Genomic DNA, 22,252 nt, shown 5'->3' with positions numbered 1-22,252 from the left:
AAAAGCTTTCAGATGCCAGGATCAAAGGGAAAAAGGTCACAGACTAGGCAGGGATTGTTGCCTTTGCTGAAATTCATGGTTTTGATTAACATGAAGTTGTAAATGGCTGTAACATTGTAAGCAGTCATAATAAAATAAAGTAAGAAAGAAAGGCCAAGGACATTATAGAAATGTAGAGGAAAGAGTCAAAAAGAATAATTCTAACAAGTGAAGACAAATAAACAACTAGAATAGAATTGTAAAAACATGCTTTTGATAATTTGTTTATGATTCACAAAATGCTTTAGCATATACCAGGGAATTTAACCCTCACAAGTGAGGTAGGTATTGTTATCCATACTTCAGAGAGATGGAGACCAAGGTTAAGATGGTATAAATTTGTGCAAGTTCAAAGAACTATTGGCAGCAGAGCTACTGTTCTCTTCCAAGCCTTTAAAACAATCAATAGAACATTGTAGGATCTCCACCAATATTTGTTAAATAAACAAACTTGTATTTAAGCCTATTTTTCTAATTCCAAATCTTATGTTCTTTCCAGTTAGCTGATTCCCTCAGTAAGTGATAAATCTACACAAAACCATTTCTATTCTATTAAAAACAGTGCTGAGAGAGAAGTAAATAAAATATTTAGTAAATGTCTATTTTTAAAATAGAATTAGGTGGAGTAGTATCTTAGGTGACAATGTCCAACTAGATGGAAAAAAAAATGACTCACCCATTTTGGTTGTGACTAATAAGAATATCATAACATTATCACTCAACAGATTATGTCTTAATTACATGTATGGTAACTAGTTAAGCACTTTCTATGGGTTAACACAGAGAAATGGAAAGGTAGGTATTATGAATACCCATATTTACCTCTCCTAGATTCACTAATTACTGTCTTGCAATATTTGCACTCTCTTACTCCCTCTTTCTTCTTTTTGCATGCTCTGTGTACTTCTTTCCATTTTTTCCCTCTGTGAACCATTTGAAAAGCAGTTGCAGGAAACCAACAATTTATGCTTAGGATGAACAAAGCTGGAAAAACGCTTTCTTGAACCAAATTTTCTTGAAACAATCAGAGCTGAGATCACAAGAATACCAACTAGCTCCAGATCTAAAGGAAAACATGCCTACAAGGAGAGCGTTGGTAAGCTAGCATTTTTGCTTCTTTTGTAACAAATTGGCAAAGAAGAGCATGGGCCTGATGGCTGCAGATAACACAGAAATTCTCTCCCATTTTCAGGCTCTAACAACAGAAATTCTTGGGGCAAGAGCTATAAGGGAACTTTGTAGCAATCACAGGCTCCTTCTTTGGACCTCAGCAGAAGCTCATAAAAAATTACTGTGGTATAATCCTTATACAGACAAGGGGAGGGAACAACAACCACTGCAGGAAAAGCAAGAAACCCCATTCATATCCTTCACCCCTTCTCTGCTATGGAAGGAATGCTTCAAACTGCAGGGAGAAGTGCCTTCAGGAAGTGGTGAAAACGCACTGTAGCTGGAGATAGAAAACATAAAACAAAACAAATCAAAACCTACACATCTTTCCCAGAGTTACACTGGGAAGAGGGCAAGAAGACTGATGCAGCCACATTCCTGAAACCCAGGAACATAGTGTTTGCCTAAAACTGAAGCTTAGTCAGAACAAAAATGCCCTCCTTCACTGTATCCTGAGTTTGAAAAGAGGTGAGTGACATCTAATAGTGGAATACAACTTGGGGAGTTTCAAAAACATGTGTAAAGACACTGTTTGAGGTGCAGTGCAAAGGGAAGACCCCAAAGAGGACAGTGGAATAGACATAGAGAAAAAATTTCTGGCAAACCAGTCCTCACCCTAAACACCACTGTCCCAAAGGAAATTGAAACCAGTGGTACCCTGAGGATAATCACAGCAAATCTAAACCCAGTAACTCTCTTGGCTAGATTGACTCAAACTCCCATACGGGAGGCTTACCAGAGGTAATAGCATGCCTACTCCCAGGAAAAGAAACTACTTAGTTTCTACTGCTCTGTCCAAGATGTTCAGCTTTCAGCAAAAAATTATAAAGCATATGAAAAAACAAGGGAAAAAAATACTACCAAGGGGCAAAGCAATCAACAGAACGAGAATCAGATATAACACAGGTATTGGAATGATCACACAGAAAATTTAAAATAACTATGATTAATGCATTAAAGCTCTAATGGAAAACACAGATAATAGGTAACATCAGTAGGATAATTTAAACAGATAGATGGGAAAAATTAATTGGATATGTTATAAATGAAAAACAATGATAAAGAAAGCCTTCAATAGTCTCATCAGCAGAATTGACACATTTGAGGAAAGAATCAAAGAAACTGAATATAAGTTAATAGGAATCCCTAAACTAAATCATAAAGAATGTCAGTGAAGAAAACAGAGCAGAGCCTCCAAGAGCTGTTAGACAATATCAAACTGTATAACTCAAATGTAATTAGACTCTCACAAGAAGAAAGTGAGGCCAGGGCAGAAGGAATACTAATCAGCACTAAAAATATTTAAGTTGAGTCATATTCAAACAGAAAAAATAAAAACAAACAGAAAATCTTAAAGACAAACACAGAGAAATAACACATACAGACAGAAAAACAAATACAAAAATTGCAGACTTACCTTCAGAAATCATGCAAGTCAGAAGAAAATGGAGGGTATCTTTAAAAAGCTGAATGAAAAATCTGTCTACCCACAGTTCTATACCCAGTGAAAGTATCTTTCATAAATGAAGGAAAAATAAAGATTTTCTTTAGACAAACAAAAACTCATAGAATACATTGTCAGCAGATCTGCACTAAAAGAAATATTGAAGAAAGCTCTTCAGGTGGAAGGAATATGATGCTAGACAAAATCTTGAATCAATATTTGAAATAAGGAAATTAAGTGTGCTGGAAATGTAAAAATGTGATTTATTGCTGTAACAGTAAGTTGCAGAATATTACATTTCATCTCTAAATGCCTCAGCATTTATTTTCTAATAAAAAGCTATTATCCTTCAGTAATCATAATAGTATTAGCACAACTGAAACAATTAACATGGATACAGCATTTCATTATAGTCTATATTAAATTTATCCAACTGGCCAAAAATATTTACTCTGTATATCTGATTATATTTTTCAGGATCACATCAAAATTGCATTTTCAATACAATTTCTTTAGTTTCTTTTAATCTGGAACAGTTCTATATTTTCTACTTTCACCGTATCAAGACTTTCGAAGAGCCTGCACAATGGAGAGTTTCCTAACCTGAATTCTATGGCAGTTTCCTCAAGATGAGATTTAGGTTAAGCATTCTTGGCAAGATATGACATAGATGATGTTCTATACATCTTATTCTATTAGGAAGCATGCTATTTCAGTTGGTCCCTTTATTAGTGATGCTAAGTTCGATCACTTGGTTAGAGTGGAATGTGCATATCTTGCCAGTGGGGAAGGCTCTTTCTCCATAATGCAGACATAATCTGTTGGGTGATAATTTGAGATTATGTGTAGCATATTTTATTCCCCAATAAATTATAAACATTTTAACTTCCACTAAAGCTAATATCTATAAATTTGTTTCTATATGCATTGTTTCTATTTTCTTACCTGTCACTCGCTAAATTCAACTTTACTCCTTATTTCTTAAATAAACAGATATAGTTCAATTAAGGTTACAAGTGACATACTTGTCATCATATCTATACGTATTTCTTTTAACTCTTCATGTACTTGACCAATCAATGGTCATAGACTGCTTCCTCACCTGAAAATACTCTATGATACAACACTCTCTAGCTTGCTTCACATCTTTGTGGTTTCTACTTCTTTACCACTTTTGCCTGTTAAATATTCTCCATCAGCCACCCTCTTCAACTAACCAGCTTGAATCAAGTTGCCTCACATTTAGTCATGGTGCCTCTTTTTTTTCATCTATGCCTATTATATTTTATTCATACCCAAGACATGATGATTCCCAAATTCACCATGGCTCCAACTCAGCCTTATTCTTTTTGTTCCATGGGTAGCTATTTTTGTAGTCCATACCTCTATAGGAATAATAAACTGATGTGGAACATTGAACTCATGATCAAACTCCAGATCTGGTTATCTTCTTTATGCGGAAAATGATACCACCACTGAACTGAATGCTTCGTAAGATACGTGGGAGTCCTCCTTAACGTCCTCCTTCCTCTCATCTCTCTATGCAATGCCAAATGCAATTTTCAACCCTTAGATTAAATCCTCAATCTTTTCAAATAATTCAATTGCTACAGCCAGATTCCTATAGCAAACCAATGATTTTTTTTTTGCCTTCATTACTATGATTGCCTTTTAACTCTCATTCTTTGCATACAGTCACCATTGAGTGGTCAACGCAGTCATATACTATATGACTATACTATACCATACTACACTATATATCTATATCTATATGCACAAATTTGATCATGTCTTTTTTGTTTCTCTCCTCTATCCTATCTCCCTCTTCCAGCTGGAAATCACTTAATGACTAGACTTATTTTTGGAAAAAGGGAAAAATGCTTAATAATTTGCAAAAGGACCTACAAAGTACTATATGACTTGGTCCCTGCCTCTCCCTGTTGCCTCATGCGCTGTTCTCCCTATTACGATCTGTACTACCTTTCTGTTGGCCTTGAACTACCTGTGTATCCTTCTACCTAGTTTCTTTGTTGTTTATTATTCCCTGTGTCCAATCTGAATTCTTCACTTTATCTAATTAATGGTCAATTATTATTCAGATTTCAGAAAGTCAATTCCTCAAAGTAGTTTCATTGAATTCCCCAAAAGAAATGAACTTTTCCTATATAAACTCTTAAAGACAGGTGTCTTTTCATGCACTAATCAGAGGTGTGTGTGTGTGTATATGTAAGGATAAAATTACTGGCCTATAAGCTCTGTAAGGATAGGGCCCATGTCAGTTTTGCTCAGTACTTTACCTATAGCATAATGCTTGGTATCTTAATTTAATTTTATCTGAGTTTATCCTGTGTGCCCCTCACTGATTTAGGTACAGGGATTCAGAAGTGAGCAGTAGGAGGCATGTGATTAACAGTTGTTGAATGAATGCCTATGACAGTGGACCCCAAAGTCCACATGAATAATTACTAATTGTACTTCGTACCATAATTATAATTTTGAACATACAAAACAAAAGGAGAAGGATTCAATGATTGCCATTACCATTATTCAATCTATAGGGTCCCATTTATCACGGGAAACCTGATGGGAGAATGTTTTGTGATAGGAAACCTGTAAAGTCCATGAGATGCAGCTAAATGATTTCAATTTGGGGCAGAATCCACTTTAAAGCATAAAAAAAGGTTCAATCTGAAAACATATCCTACATAGTTGTGTATTTAAAGAAATAATTCTTCTCAGTGTCTCTCAGAGGGCATTCTATAGGCTCCCATGCCAATTAAAAGACATTTAGCAAATTGGGTGCCTCTGAAGAGATGTACAAATTTGTTAGCTTTACCTCTGGCTGTAGCTAAATGAACAGGAAATTCTTAGGGGAAAAAATAAAGCCTTTGTAAAAGTGAATGTATTGTGTGGGTACCAGAGAAATGCCTCAAGCAGAGATTTGCAGAGAAGACCCATTTTATAAAGGGCTATATTGAATTAAGTAAGTGCTTGGAATCTCTAGAGAGAGACACTATGGAGATATTTGAATGAGCAAAGTTAAGTAGCAGCGGATGTAGAATTTTCTATTACTGGTGTTGTCTCCAGTGTATTTTACAAGCCTTTTGTGAGGCAGAAATACCCTATGCATCAGAAAATCAGAGAATATCAAAGATAGAAAGGAATTAAGAATTCCTAAGTCCAACCCCATCAGTTCACAAATATAGAAACCGAAGTTTAGAGAAGCAACATGACTTTTCTGGTATCAGCAAGTAGAAACATATTTTAGATTAGAATACTGGTACAGTCCATTATTCTAGGCTACTTTCACACACACACACACACACACACACACACACACACACACAAAATATTAGGAAAGGGGGAACTTCCAGAGACTGTTTTGTTTTTAATCCAATTTTTATGTCTTTGAAGTTTCTACGAAGGTTTATTTTGTCAACAAAAAAGTAAAATGAAGATGAAAATAATATTACTGATCGAGTAATAAAAATAATCCAACAGAAACTCACTGGAAGGCGGTGTGATAAATGGAACATCTTTGAGTCTTGGGATTGGACAAATCTGGGTTCCAATCCCAACGATGCCACATAGTAGGTATGTGAAAGTCAAAAGCTATTTAGCTGTTCTTCATCGGTTTCCTCTGTCTAAAATGGGGATAACAATATCTATTTCTCTTTACAGTTTTCTGAAAATTATATGAAATCATTCATGTAAAGCACTTAGCACAATATTGGGCACATGTTAGAAAGCTTAACGAAGACAGCTATTTTTATTGGAGTGTTCACACTAAAGTCTATGCAAACTGCCAGATGATAGAAGAGCATTTAGCATAAAGGCTAGATTTCCAAATGAAGGAGCCAGAGATGAGTCAGTAATAAGCAAAATAAGTAATAAGGACTGATTAACTCCTACTGCAAAGAAGAAAGAAGATAATATATACAATCACTCCCTATATCTATAGCAAGAATGTTAAGCTTTTCTAGGATGAAACAAATAAAGTAATCCTTAAACATGTCCTCTCCTTAAGGTTTGCCTGGAGTGATGTCACAGCTGGCAGGAAGGCCAGAAGGGAAAGAACATCTTTAGATAGGAAGACAAGTAGGTTAAATGAGCAATGGCATAAAGTCAGTTTGAGTGTGATATAAATAGAGCTGAGATCTGTCTCTATTTTGCAAGATGAGACCTTGGCCTGAACCCATCCACTTCTGGAGAAAGATCTTCCAGTAGGAAGACACATACCTTATGTGAAATGGGCAGAGATTCCTGACTCTGATGATGAATAGCCAAGCTAGACAGTAACAGACTAGCAGACTGGAGGCCAGCTGCCTCTAAATCATTTTTAAAAAGAGACAGCTTGCCTTATGACAGGTCTGTAGATAGAAACTTGTCTTCACTCTGAAGTGTATGAGTTCCTTATCAAAAAATCCGACTATTCTTTATGATCCTCTGGAACATAGTTGATTCACATTTTAGTGAAATGATTAACATTTTAAAAGTAGGCTTAAGTTGTAATATACACATGCACACACACACCCCACACAAATATGGTTACGCCGGCTGTTCCCACTTTTCACAGGAATTCCTGAACACTGTCACAAGGGTACACTAAAGTGGGCACAGAGTACTGAATCAGGCAGAACAATCTGGAATGGCCAAATACAGGGCACTGTTGAAAACTTAATCTATCTCAGTCTCAGTTTCTTCATGCGAGTTTTCACTGTAAAAACTAAATGAGAATATATACAGGCTATGTAGTCTAGAGGTTAGCATGTGGTAGGTGCTTAATCATTGAGAGTTCACTAATTTCTCGTCTTCTTCCTTCCTTCCTGATACACCGTTTTATGTTAAAAGCCCTTTTTTTTCAAAAAATATTTTTATTACCAGTAGTATCTGCAGAAGCCAATATAATCCTGCTGTTTTTGGAGACCCTCAGAAATTGATGAAAGAGCGAACTAGGGTTTAGAGCAGTGAAAAATACTATTTTTTAAAGCACCTCTGAGGAAATAAGTGCATAGTTGGGAAAGAGAAAAGTATGAATTTCATGTAGTTATTCTTTCCAGAGAGCACAAGGGCAATGCGTTTGATGGGATATATTCCTGAAGTAGCTGTCAACCTGTATGGAGAGATGGTCCAATAGGACAGGATAGGAGTTCCCAGGTCTGAAGACTCAACAACTATAGTAGGTTTGAACGGTGTGAAAACTGAGGTTACATCTTCACTGGAAGGCAGAGTATAACTAACAGTTGCTTAGGGATTGGGAGATTTCTTATGTCAAGAGTATATAGGAGTTGTTTTTAACTGGGGGCATGTATGCTCCCCAATGGATTTCTTGAGTCTGGAGACATTTTTTGATCATCATGACTTCGTTGGGGGGATATTACTGGCATCCAGTCTGGAGGTCCATGATGTGGCCAAACATTCTACAATGCACAGGACTGTCCCATATAGCAAAGGATTATCTTGCTCAAAATCTAATTAGCAGGTCAACAGCGGTGGAGCTGAGAAAACCTGATTTATGGATAGCAGATTGATTCTGTAGCCAAAACTTCTTTTTTTAAAGATTTTATTTATTTATTTATTTATTTATTTATTTATTTATTTGACAGAGAGACAGCCAGCGAGAGAGGGAACACAAGCAGGGTGAGTGGAAAATGAAGAAGCAGGCTCCCAGCAAGGAGTCTGATGGGGGGCTCAATCCCAGAACACCAGGATCACGCCCTGAGCCAAAGGCAGATGCTTAATGACTGAGCAGGGGCCCCCTGTAGCCAAAACTTTGAAATGAAATTTTGAAGCAAAATTTTGGGTTATTTTATGTAAATTTTCACAATTCCTCCCATCTCTTTCTGCTACTTGTAATTATTCCTTCATTTAAGTTTGGGATTTTATCTGTGGTCATAATAACCCAGTATAGGTGAAGCATGGCCTTTTATCCAATTTAACATTAGATATGTGACTCAGAGAAGTAAGAAGCACTAAGAAGTAGCCAGCCAAAGCCCAGGGATCAAAGGAAGACAGTAAATTTCCCAGTTGACTGAGTTTAAAGGTCTGCCCTTAGAGATATGAACACAATTTAGGAGTCAGGAACATTGGTCATTGCTGCTACTTCAACTGTTATTATTAACACAGCCCTTAGCTCCACTCCTACTGCGATCACTAGCTATCATTTATTGGGCACTGTGCTAAGCACTCTGCATTCTTATATGTCTATAATAATGTGAATGTGAATGGTAATAAGTCAAACTCACTTTATGAACTAGTTGTTATCTCTATTATAAAGGTGATGAGACTGATGCTGAGAAAGGTAGGCAGTTTTGGGGTAGCCAACTACCTGAAGGGCAGCAATGGGATTGTACCCTGGTATGTCCTTTTCCAAAGTCCATGTTCAATGCTAAGTACATGGCACTGTATATGAGGAAGGAATAAGAGAAGGAGAAAAGAGTTGGCCATGGGATATGTTACTTCTGACACTCTTAATTTGATTCTCTATGTCCTCTGCGCTAAGATTTGGGTAATATAAGCAATACAAAAGAGAAGTATTTTTGAACTTCATATAAATGTTTTAAATTGCACTTTGATTATTCTGATTTATGCTAAGACCTCAATCTGTATCTTCCTGGGATATCAAATTCTTGAAATCAAAGGGCTCTAGAGATCAAGCGTTTCCCCTCCCAAGGAAGTTTGCAATTTAAACAGACACTCTGGGTTTTAGACTCAGTTCTGCTATTAACGGAGAGTCTTAGGAGATAGCTTTACTCACTTTTTTATACGTAATGGAGAGAATAACATTCTTCCTTTCTACTTCATATCTTTGTTAATTGTTATGGTATAATTAAAGAATTTAGCACAGTATAAATAAGAATATTAAAAGCACCCTTTTTCTAATAAAATTTGAGATGAAATATAACTTGGGCCACATATTTAACTTGATGGTTCTAAGAAAATATGCAAAATAGCTAAGTATTTGATTATTTATCAAAGTCAAAATTCTTGGTAGTATTTGGAAATTTAGAATGGCCAAGGTTTGTCAAATAAAGTGAAAAGTTTGAGGGGTGGGTTTAGGATCACTGTTGACCAGCAATGCCAGCAGCTGGGACAAAAGCTGGATATGAAGAAAGAGACCGAGCACAAGCTCTTATTTATGTATGCCTCTCTCACAATTACTTACATGTAGTCTGCAGAGAAATGTGTCATTTCCACCATCTAAATTTCTCCCAAATTTCCTTTTTGGTCAACTCTAATCTAAAACCGTACAGGGAAGGGAAATTTAGGAAATGTAGTTTTAGCTAGGTCAAGTTTGTCAGTCCTTTTTTCTAGATTAGGATTTCTCTTGATCATCACTTGGTTTTCTACTGAAAAGAAGCAGTCATGTAAATTGAGAAGAATCAAATGATTATAGATTGGCTGTTTACCTTCTTAACACATTAGCGGCTAAACACGTATTTCAGTCTGTCTCCCCACATGAATAGTTTGTTTGGAGTGTCTGCGTGTCCCACTGAATTAACTGATTGACCACATTGACAGACAGGCAGACTAATCAATGAGCTCTGAAGGCTGGGACAGGAGAGTATAGCATAGCCTTAGCCATGAAATTGTGCCATTTGACAACTCAACCGCAGCACTAGAGTTTAAAAATAAAAAGCATTACTCATGTGTGACTGCACTCCATCGGTGATGCTCCTGCAAATAATTTCAAAATAACAATCAGAAAATGCCTGATGAAAGAACAGCACAGAGCAATTCACTCATAATTACCCAAGGGGATAGTATAAGATGGATAAGTGAAATTCATACATGAGTCCCAAAGTGCCTTTTAGCCGAAAGAAGTGGTGCTGCACTTGTACATTCTTTCATCAGAACTATTAACAAACAGTAAGTTGTGTAATGCTTTTCATTTTATAATCACTGAATATCAAGACTGTAAAGGGTGGTGGTCATCTTCCGGTACATGGATTACAAACGCAAATGTCAAGGGCCAAACTAAATAGGCTGAGAGGCCAGTCCTCAGACACAGATGATTTTCCCTGGTCTGACTTTACTTCTGCCTCCCGTTTCTATTCCTGTATTCTCATTTGAAATGATTTTGATGTTGTAAAAATAAAGGCAATGGGCAGACGCAAAGAGGCAGAATATCCAGGTAGGCAGTAAACAGAAAAATCAGGCAATTGAACAGGAGATGATTTTTCTGGAACCAGTTCTCTAAAAAAAAAATCCATATGCTGGTTGTAGTGAGCACAGCCTAATGTACAGACTTGTGGAATCACTAAGTTGTACAACTGAAACTGTAACATTATATGTCAACTATATTTCAATAAAAATAATAATCTATCTGTTAAAAAAATTAATAAAATAAACCCATCTGCAACATCAATCTTCACATGCTTTGGACTCTGGAAATATGTTCTCTAACAGAAAGCATGGTCCAGCTCCCACAAATATTTCATCATGCAACAGAAAATCATTTGGCAAATTGTCAACTTCTACTTAAGAGAGAGTGAAACTCTGGGTAAGCAAAACAAATGTATGGCCATGAACTTACATATATCAAATTATACTTATGGCCTTGGATTCAGTTTAGCAATACTACATAAAAAGTACAAAATGGAAAAAATAATTGGCAATTATTAAGAGATATGATGGCTATGAGATTGATTCAGATAATTTGTCCCCAGAAAGCATTCTTCCTTCAATTATTGGTGATTCTGAATAAGACTTCTATGAAGAGGAAGGGGAATTTGCACCTCCCTCTCTTTTCAGTTGTACAATTGTGGCTGTGTAGAGCTCCAATCGCAAATGTAGCACTTTTGTGTTTTTTGAAATAAGTGCTTTTTATAATCCTCAGGCATGCAAATACAGGTAAAATATACAAACAGAAACAAGCAAAACTCTGCCCTTTTGACGTAAGAAATAATCATTGTTTCCTGACTCGGTGTTGAGAACTGATTATGGAACTGGTGAGCACTTGGGAAAGATTTTCTTCTTTTTTCAAATGTTGGTTTTAGTTTTGTATGTACCAAATCTCTCTATTGTGAGCTTCTGGTAAAGTGAGCAGACACCACTTGTTGTTAGCTGCAAGCTTTAGGAAATACAAGTTTGATTTATTAATTATGAGAAGGGAAATTCTCTTCATTTGTTTTTCTGATAACCTATTAGGTACATTTTCAGATTGAGATTTTTTTAAGCAGCATTAAAGTCTGTTACATTTGTTTATGAAATTAGTACTAATTCCATAGGGTAAACAAAATATTTTGTACTCTTTGACTATGTGAGGTGATGGATACCTTAAATAGCTTGATTAAAGTAGTCATGTCACAGTGTTTAAGTCCATCACATTGTACTCTTTAAATATATACAATTCTGTCAATTACACCTCAATAAAGCTGGAAAAATAAATTAAATAATTAAAACATATAACCTCCAAAGCCCATCAAGAGTAGAATGAAGGATAAACTGAAAGATTCATACAATGGAATCATAAAATGGAATACACTAATGGGAATTAACAAACTCCTGTTAAACACAACAACCTGGGTGGATCTCACAGAGTTAACATTGAATTTAAAAAGTCAAATGGGAAAAAGTAAATACTGTACGATTTTATATGTATTATAATCACAGATATAATACATATGATTATATATATATACACGACACAGAGAAGTTATATATTACACAAACTTTGCATATAAAATACAAAACTAATCTACATGATCAAAAGTCAGATAATGATTATCCTTTTGAGTCTCAGCTGTAATTGGAGGGGCTTTTGGGATGTTGGAAAAATTCTGCATCCTGATTGGAGTGCTGGTTATATTTGGTGGGTTCAATTTGTGAACTTTTGTTGAACTGACACATAAACTTAATCCCAATGACCAAGACGAACATGATTAAATCTGAATTACCGGAGGTGGGTTTCTGGCACAGAATTTTGAAAGGTCCTCATGTGATTCTTTAAAATATACTAAGGTGTTTCTTTAAAAAAAGAAAGAAAAGAAAAGAAAGGAGAAGAAGAAGAAAGAAAAGAAAATAAACAAATGGCAACATAGCTGCACAAAACCCATATAATTCAGAGGTATTTTGAACAAAATCTAGCCTCTTATCATGACTTATAATACCCTGGGTAATTTGATCTCTCTCTCCCTCTCTCCAGCCTTCTAGTTTTCTCTGATTTCAACTCAGTGAAGCCACATGAGAGAGAAAGTGAAATCAGCAGAGGAAATATCCAGACAACCTGCCGAATTACAGAATTAGTTACATAGCAATAGGCAACTGATACATTTATCTACAATTTTAAATAATGGATCTGTAGGACTGCATGTGTGTTCTTAAGGTTTGCATAATATTTTAATGAAATCAGATATATTAAATCTTTTTTCCCAATTTTACCTACTTTTGCTTTAATCACAATTTTTCAAATATGACTACTTTTCTATCCCAAATACTCCCCATTATTCTGGTGAGTTAAGAATTGCTATAAGTGCAGATGGTTTTCTATTTCCCCGTGGCTCTTCCACATAAGACATACTCTTTTCTTACCTTTAAAATGCATAATCTCCAAAGTGGGGCACAAGAATTCAAGGTGAACTACTGATAGTGAGTAAAGGGAATGTTAGAAATTCTATAAGTGTTTATTTTGTCTATAATTTTAACTTCTATTTTTTTGTTTTCTAATGTATCTAAAATAAATATCCACACATTGGATTTATATGCTTATAACTACTCTTCCTTTATTTGTTGGTCATAAAATTTGGCAGAATGCCTCTTTCGATCTTATTATACTCTGAGCAGAAGCTGGCCTCGAACATAACTGACACCAACTTTAAAAAAACAGCTGTTACATAAATTTGAGTCTTTGTCAAGAAGTGATGTCTTGAATAAATACTGAACAAAATTTTCATTTGTGCTTTAGGTTTTTATCATAAACTCTGCTATTTTCTAGCCCTATGGTCCTTGATAAGTCTTTTACCTTTGAATTTCAGTTTCTCCAGCTAGAGAAGAAGGATAACAATCTTTTCTCTGTTCACTTTCAAGCACAGATGAAACACTGCTCATAAAACACTTTATAAACTATAAAGCACTAGGTATAAAGTATAACTAATGAAATATTAAAGGTTAGTTTTATTTTCCCTTTAGAACTGAGCATTCCATCATTATAAATTTATTTTCAACAAGAGTAAATACAATATATTTCTCAGAATGAGTACATATTTGAGAAAAATGACCTCATTTTAAACAAAGTATGTGGAAATAAAATTCCACTTCATGGAATAAGTATTGGGAAAAAGTGTGAATTATTTGTTGCTTGGAGGATTTTTCAGGATGGAGGTCACATCTGAATGTGGGTGAGAAAGATTGGATTTGACTTCATTGGAAGAAAGTGGGTCTGAAGAAGGACAATGCCGGTGGAGACATTCATATGAGGAATGGAAAAAAAGTGCAGAGATCTCATTGGTAGTACAGCCTGACTTAAATGAAGGATACATGAAGGAGAGAAAGAGAAGACACGGTTCAGGACACAGGTTGAATTGAATTAATTGGAGAACTTTCAATATTTGTTGAAGGAAATTGAATTTGAATGCTTGATTAGACAGTTTGAACTTCATAGGAAGTGGGATCTGTGGAGGTCTTGACATAGAATAATGACAAAATACTCTGTGCTTGATGAAGATTTGCCTTGATAGGAGTCTGTGTCAATAAGCTATGTCTTGGGAAGGATATAGGAGATGCCTCGAAATAGGGAGAACACATAGGAGGCTACTACAAAAGTCTAGAGGAGAGGTAATGGGGTATTCACCCTGGAACTGGGAAGGAAAGGACAAATACATCTTGAGATGAAATACAGCTCAAAGGTTTTAAATATTCAGATTATTGTGACACAATATGAGTGGGTATCTGCTACCCAATAATATTAAAATAGCACTGGCTGTGTGTCAAGTATGCTAGTCCTTGAACAAACAACACTAAAATTATGCCTGCCTAGGTCAAGTGTGCCTGAGCAAACATCATGTGTTCAGTACATATCATGAATTTTTTAAAGAGTAAAAAAAGTGTCTGAAACCAAATGATACGTTGTGATGAAAATGCATACGTTTAATAGTAGATTCTAACAATATAAAATAAAATTCTAAGTGTTTGGGGATACTGATTACCCTTAAGTAGTCTTGGGGGCTTACTTTGAGAGGTCATTTATTAATTTATTTAAAAATATTTATTGAGTGCTTACTATGTGTCAGACATTGGGTAGAAATATTTTACCTGCATAGAGTTTGTATTCCACTAGATGTAGGCAGAAAATAGAAAAGTAATAAACAAATGTGTAAATTAATTCCAGATAGTAACAAGTGCATTAAAGACAGCAAAAAAGGGTTGATAAGAGTGACTGGGGCCAGTGGTGGGACCAAGTGCTGGCTACTTAGATAAGTTCCTCCTTCCTTCCTTCCTTCCTTCCTTCCTTCCTTCCTTCCTTCCTCTGTTCCTCCCTCTCTCTCTCTCTCTCTCTCTCTTTTTTTTATAGGTTTCTAAGACATCATTCCATGGAGGTGACTAATTGGAGATGGGCGTAATGGAAAGAACCAGCCATAGAGAGATTTGAAGAAGAGTGCTCCAGGCAACTGAACAGGAAGAGAAGAATCCCAGAGCAGAGAACAATCTTGATATTTCTAGGAGCATAAGAAAGAATTATGGCTCTAGTGTAGTGAACAAAGGGGAGTTTAGTATAACTTAGGATGAAAAAGGCTGAAAAAAAGTCAGATCAACTAGTTTCCTGCTAGCCATAAGGAGGTTGATTGTAAGCCTCAGGAAAGTTTTAAGTAGGAGAAGAAAAACTCTATCACAATGTCCATGTTATTTTCAATTTGTGGTTACGTTATTTATGATACCCTTAAAATAAAAATATTACTGATGTTATCACCTCCAGAGAAAAGTTGACCCTCTCCTTCAAAGACGGAGTTGAAAGTACTATGTCCCGCATTCCCATCTACTAAGAGCCAGCATTCCCTATAGAATGCCTCATCTGCATGCCATTCATTTCCTTTTAGTGCTGACGAAACAGAAAAAGGTTTTCTACATTGTTATCAGTCCTAAAAAACAATTTCATTTAGGGTTTAAGAATCAATTACTTTGGGGAAGATTTTATAATCGTATAAACACCTTTATTAGTAGGCATTGCATAAAAATGGTGTTTTCAGCATTTCTAAATTGGGCCATCTCTATTAGAAATTGCAAAGATGTCACTTGACTTAAAAATATAGCCTGGTGTTCCATTCCTAAAGGTGCTATTATGCTAACAATAAATCTGAACAAGACCGTAGGCAGAGTGTGGGTTGTGATGTACTCAATATTCACCACACTCTGACCCAAAGGAATATCCATTATGTGCTTCTGGGATCCTTGAGCAAAGCAGGTTTATTACACCTGCCAATTTCCATGGATTTGCTGTGTGATACATCGTCTTCTTTGAAGAAATCTTAGTCACAGTACATATTTCCATTCTTGCGGCTTTCTCTCTCAGGTAGTTCATTTACTCTGGTTCTCAATTCAGTAGAGGGTTATGCTTGAAACAGAGTAAAATTCAAGCAATCACAAATACTTTTCAATGTCTCCTTATCATAGTCCTCTGATTGTGAGTGTTTAGAAGGAGGTAGATTTTCTCCCGGATTCAATTTCAGGTTACTCCATTTGCAAAACAGCAAGCTATGTAAAAATACTGACACACAGGTGTTTTTTTTTCTTTATTGGTATAAGCCCTAAAGACAACTTTATTCAAATTTTAGAAATCAATTTCTTTGGGAGATGTTTTGATAATAATATAAGCACATTTGTCAGTAGTTACTGCTGTAAACGGTGGCAGGAAAGACTTACAATTCCTAGTCTCAGTTTATTCCTCAAGAGTAATTAATACAGGGAGAAACCAACTCATTAGACCCTGATGACATAATACAATAGTTAGAATGCCTGAAGGAGACCTTTAATACTACTCTGCCAATAAATGTACTAGCTCTACGTTCACTTCCTTGAATTATTCAGTTTCTCTCTGAAACAAAAATGAGTCTCACAGTGAATAACCAGTACTTCTTTAGGACTGACCAAATAGGTTTTCAAGTCCATAATTTTATAAGATATGTACAGAATTCTCAGCCATAACAAAATAAATACAAACGGCACATAGTAAGCCACTTACATTATGAACCAAGTGGAATGTTTAGAAAAACTACCATTTAAATGATAATATATTTTGTTAAAATAACAAATTTGAAAATATAATAGGCAGAAGTTCTTAAGATGATATGAATTTTGCATGCCATGGAAATAAAATTTCTTATAACTAGTGAGGACTACTATTTCTTACTATGTTCTATAATATAATACCAGCCATTGGCCTTCATTGGCACTATGTTTAAGGACTGCCACGCTTGTATTAGGCCCTGGGTTTAAAATTACACTGTCTCTAAGCCCAGATAACCCAAAACAGACATAGCACAGGATTCAGCTGATTATTACTCTTATCCTATTATTTAATGTTTAAAAATTTTTTACAAGTGTCACATTTTTTTATGTGAGAACTTGAATTTTGCAATTTGCCTACAATTTATCAAATTGTACACAGAAATCATAGCAAAGTGAAAGATTTAAAGAAACCTGGGGTTTCTAGCAACAACAGAATCTGATCCTACATGGTTTTTCAGCTTCTTCATTACACCTACTATAGATTTGCTCTAGCTACTTTAATAGTTATCTTAAGAACAAAATATTTCTTTGTGAAAACTTTCTGTGCATTGTCTAAAAGAAAATTAGGATTTTCCTCAAGGTTAAGAATATGGTATCTTCAAATCTTTTTCTGCTGTTTTCATATTGCCATCTGCTCTGTGTCCAAATCCCCCTCTGCGTTTTTCTTGTAAGGACACTTGTGACTTCCGACACAAATTTTTCAGAATACTCTACACATCTCAAGATCTTTTTAACTTAATCACATCCTCAAAATCCATTTTGTGATTTAATGTAAAATTCAATTTCCAGATACTAGAACCTAGATATTCTTGAGGGCCATTATTCAGTCTATCACACACATTAATGAAATAATTCAGAAGTATATGATTAGCAGTTAATATCTTAATGAAATGGGCCTTAGCTTTCTCACAATATTGAACTAAGATAGGACAATAGAACTTTTAAACACTCACAATTTAAAAAATGTTCCAGAATCATAACATATGCCTAGATGGACTATGATTTATTAAAGTAATGGCTCAAGGATCTGTGTCTATAATAAAGGTGATAGAAGAAGTTGTGAGTTTAATGAAAACAAATGAAAAGAAAACAGGAGAAGAGTTTGAGGGCAAAATTTTGTTTTAATTTAGAGTCTAGGAGGTGCCTGGTTGGCTCAGTTGGTTAAGTGACTGACTCTTGGTTTCAGCTCAGGTCATGATCTCAGGGTGGTGAGATCAAGCCCCAGGTCCGGCTCTGCACTCAATGCAATCTTCTTGTCCCTCTCCCTCTGCTCCTCCCTGCCACTTGCTCTCTCTCTGTCTCTCAAATAAATATATAAAATCTTAAAAAAAATAGAGTCTGGAAGATTCAAAATATCAAAATTTTCAAAAGATTATACCAGTGAAAATAAGAAGGAGAAAGCAGAAAACTGTAAAAGATTTGTTAGCCTTTCAGAATTAATAAAAAGTAAGTTCTGGGAAAGCAAAGAAGATATTATACATATGCATAGAAATAGCACTTCATCATCAGATAATCTAATTTTCCAAACTTGCATAGTATCTGCAAGTAGGGAGACACATCATGAAAGCTCTAAAAAAAAAAACAAAGCAAACAAAAAAACAACAAAACCCCCAAAACAAACAAACAAATTCAAAGCAACACTATATTGTGTATATCATTATCAACATCCTTACCTTTGGGTCATGTTTAGCTCAGACTACTTTATTTAAATAGCTATGGCTTAAAAAAAAAAATCCAATCTGTTCTTTCATAAGGAAATTGTGCACCAAGGACATATGATTATTTTTCTCTTTAGACTAAAGCAAAAGGACATGTTGAATCACATTAATTTTGGATAAATAAAAGTTAATAGAAGAATTGGAGGATTTCTCAGATCTGATATGCATTCTGAGACTAATAATTTATTTTAATTTAACACAAAAGGTCTTTTAGAGATACTATGCTGATTCAATATACATATTTAAAGGGCAAAATGTTAATGCTAAATTTTGACAGGAAGCTGAAATGTGAAGTAGGAAGAGAATTTCTTATTCACACATGTATAATTTGGGGGCACCTTGATGACTCTGCTCTGTCCTTTTTTAATCTATTACCAAAAAGAGACATTATTATTTAACTCTGAATCTTTGTTACAGTGAGTTAGAAGTGACATGAATCAAAATAATGTCATCACTTTAATAAATATGACTATAGCACTTCTAAACACTGGATTCTCTAGTGGTAAAAATACTTTTATTTGTATGGTTTTCTGATTATAATGGTTGATTTCTACATATTTTAGCATTCTCAAAGCTTTCAAGATTAGTATATCTTTCTATTTCTTGGAATGCTATTAAATATGTGTCTCTTATAATTGTTGCTTTTCTGGCTTGTAAATTACTATGATGGTTTCTGTGTTCTCCCAATATATTACTGCCTTTTTTTTTTTTTTTTTTTTTACAAATATATGAACTTCAAAAGTACCCATTATCACACAGTGGGTGGGAAGCCTCATGATAGCAGAAGGGTTGTTCTGACAGTCAGACAATCTAACTAATGTCCAAACTCTATGACAACTCATACAGGTAAACTTGATAATTAAGAATAGAACTCCATGATCTTAACAGACTGTGGTTGATGATTTAGAAAAAATGGCCACTATTATTCCCTTTTCTATTTCCATGCCCCTTTATATTATAGCTTTGCAGCTTTTCTATCAAGAGATGAAGTATATTTCCAAACCCCTCGAATCTGGACTTAGAACGGTTAAAAGAATGTAGCAGAAATGACACTATGCCACTTGAAAGTCTCAGCATCATGATATTTTGTGTGCTCCTAATTTCTCTTGCCACTCTAAGCAGCCACTATGTGAAAGAGCCCAGAGCCACAGAGGATGGGAGATCACTTGAACCAAGGCAGAGGCAGCCCAGTTGTCTCAGCTAAGAATGTCCTTCCCCAGCCTGGTCCCAGACGACCTAGAAGCTGACCACAGATGTTATTCACCCAAGCCAAAACTGAAAGAACAGCCCCAAGGGGGCCTACCTTAAATTGCCAACTTTCAGACTTGTCAACTACATGGTTATTTCTTACTTTAATCTACTTAGATTTAGGGTGGTTTGTTACACAGCAAAAGCTAACTGACACACCAATACTAGTTGAGTAAAAGAACATGTACCACTGAAATGGAAAGAACAATTTCAAAGGTTATTTCTAGTTTTGATATAACATTCTGTGTCACTTTTTCTTCTATTTCAATATAGCTTTTTTTATACCAAATTTTAAATTTGAGAGAAAATAGGTATTTCAACCTTAATTTATAAAGACTTCACTATACAGGAAATAAAAAATAACTATTCTTCATTGCTTATTGATGCAAAGATCATTTAATTGCATCCTTTTACAATAAAAATTTCATATTTGACAATTTATAATTGAAATGTTAGTTCTGTTTAAAAATAGAGCTTGATGAATTTTTAAGGTTCTATATTAGCCATAGAAATTATCTTAAAATTTTTGTTTATCACTTAGTAATTCAAACAACATAAGTGTTATGCATTTCAAAATTGCTTCACATATGGAAAAAAAATAAAATGCCAATAGATTATCAATCAAAACTCATAATAATAGAACACTTTACCTGTACAAGTATTTATGAGTGGCAGCAGAATTACCAGTTTCCATAGCAACCTCATTTCCACTTTCTAAGGTCAAAATTTCTCCCATACAATCAGCAGGAAAAAAAAAATGTCTATCTTCCAGTCAGTATCTCAAGAGTCTGAAAAAAAGAAAATTGTCATGAAACGACAAATATACAAACGTGAATACTTAAAAATGTATATGAATTTTTGCACATTATTTAATTATGAAACTATTTTTACCCAAAATAAAGCAACCTAAATGTCTACCTTTTACATATATTTTGCAAAGTTACCGTAATTTCAATTCATATTTCCATAATTTCAGTTCATAACTTAGATACACATGTCATTTGCTATGAGATTTGATGTAGTAGATAATGGAGTAGAATGCAATTCAATTGAATGTATTATATATATCAAAACTTCACTAATATAATTTTGAGTTTAATTGCTTTTGAAATGTTAATGAGGATTAAAAACATATTAAACCAACTACTGTAATTCTGTTGTTGCTCTTATTTTTGATTCTATGCCATTAGAAATAGGATAAAATATTACTCTATCTTATATGTATTAACAGTGAATTTATAAATTTGGTGGACTTTTCTAAGTTTTTTTATTATTATTTTTGAGAATATATTCATTAAGAAACATGATCTTTCCTAATGTTACTAGAACTAAAACTAATGTACTATAAAATTTGTGCAATAAATGAATTTCTGGAAGTGTTATCTTTCAAATATGAGACATGCTTTTCCTGTGGTGTTACATCATAATTTTCTCTAATTTATTTTGACAGTTAAGCTATCTGATGATAAATGAAATTAAGATAAAGTGTTTTGTGTTCTTTACTTCAAAAGAGAAATCTAATAAGGAGACTCTTAAAACTCACGATCTTAAAAATATATGTAGAATAAGTTCAGAATAAACTCAACTAGGTTACATTTGATAAATGATTATATATCAAATGATAGGACCCTTTGGGACTTTTTAACATATATATATATATATATATATATATATATTTCTTGTAACTTCAAATACTTTTGGAAGTATGTGGATTTTATATGTGATGCTAGCAGAGAATGAAATTTTGAACATTTCCTGATATATTTTTCAATTTTGAAACTCTTTCTTTTCTTTCTGTTGCTAATTACTCCAACTAAAGTAAAAAACTGACTATATTCAACTGTAAGTTTTTATAAAAACTAAGTTAAATGCTTTCAAATTTAATCAAGGAATAAAAATCCAAGGGAAATAATTAATATTCAGTCCTGCCATCTTATGAGAGACACAAACATTTAACAAAACAACAAAATCAAACATAGATATATATACATTGCTGAATGTTTATGTGTGGTAAATATGGTAAATGTTTTGAACTAGAAAATGAAATCTGTGAGATCCATAGGATGGGGTTCAAGTAGCATTTTGAGCTGAAGCTTGAAGGACAGGTAGCTCTCAGCCAGGCAAAGTGTAGGTATATATGGTATAGGGTGTGTAGGTCTGCAGGAGTTAAAATGGGTTGGGTTGAGGAATGAAACTAGCAGTCTAAGCAAAAGGGAAAAAGTAGGACATGATCCTGAGGCAGGACTAACTTTACATTTTCAAAGATCTGAAAAAGAACCAGTTTCATGACATCAGAAGGACAATGGCATGAGACAAGGTTGGAAAAGGAGAAAGAGGGATAGATGATACCATCCAGATACCTAACACCAGGAATGATTCCTTCTTCCTTGGACTGGTATAATTATTCAAA

At 34.6% G+C, this 22,252-nt stretch overlaps 1 protein-coding gene across 1 annotated transcript in view; it reads right to left on the bottom strand.

Moving 5' to 3' along the window:
- The window catches only part of CNTN6 (contactin 6), a 269,942-nt gene that overhangs the window by 195,603 nt on the left and 52,087 nt on the right, over positions 1 to 22,252 (bottom strand). The window contains 1 exon segment of the mRNA XM_011220649.3: positions 20,493 to 20,630. Coding sequence (XP_011218951.3) covers positions 20,493 to 20,547 — 55 coding nt within the window. The 5' untranslated portion in view covers positions 20,548 to 20,630.

Source organism: Ailuropoda melanoleuca, chromosome 4 (assembly GCF_002007445.2).
Source record: "Ailuropoda melanoleuca isolate Jingjing chromosome 4, ASM200744v2, whole genome shotgun sequence".
Taxonomy (NCBI): domain Eukaryota; kingdom Metazoa; phylum Chordata; class Mammalia; order Carnivora; family Ursidae; genus Ailuropoda; species Ailuropoda melanoleuca.
The sequence above is the reverse complement of the archived record's forward strand: the minus strand, read 5'-3'. Positions and strand labels throughout refer to the sequence as shown.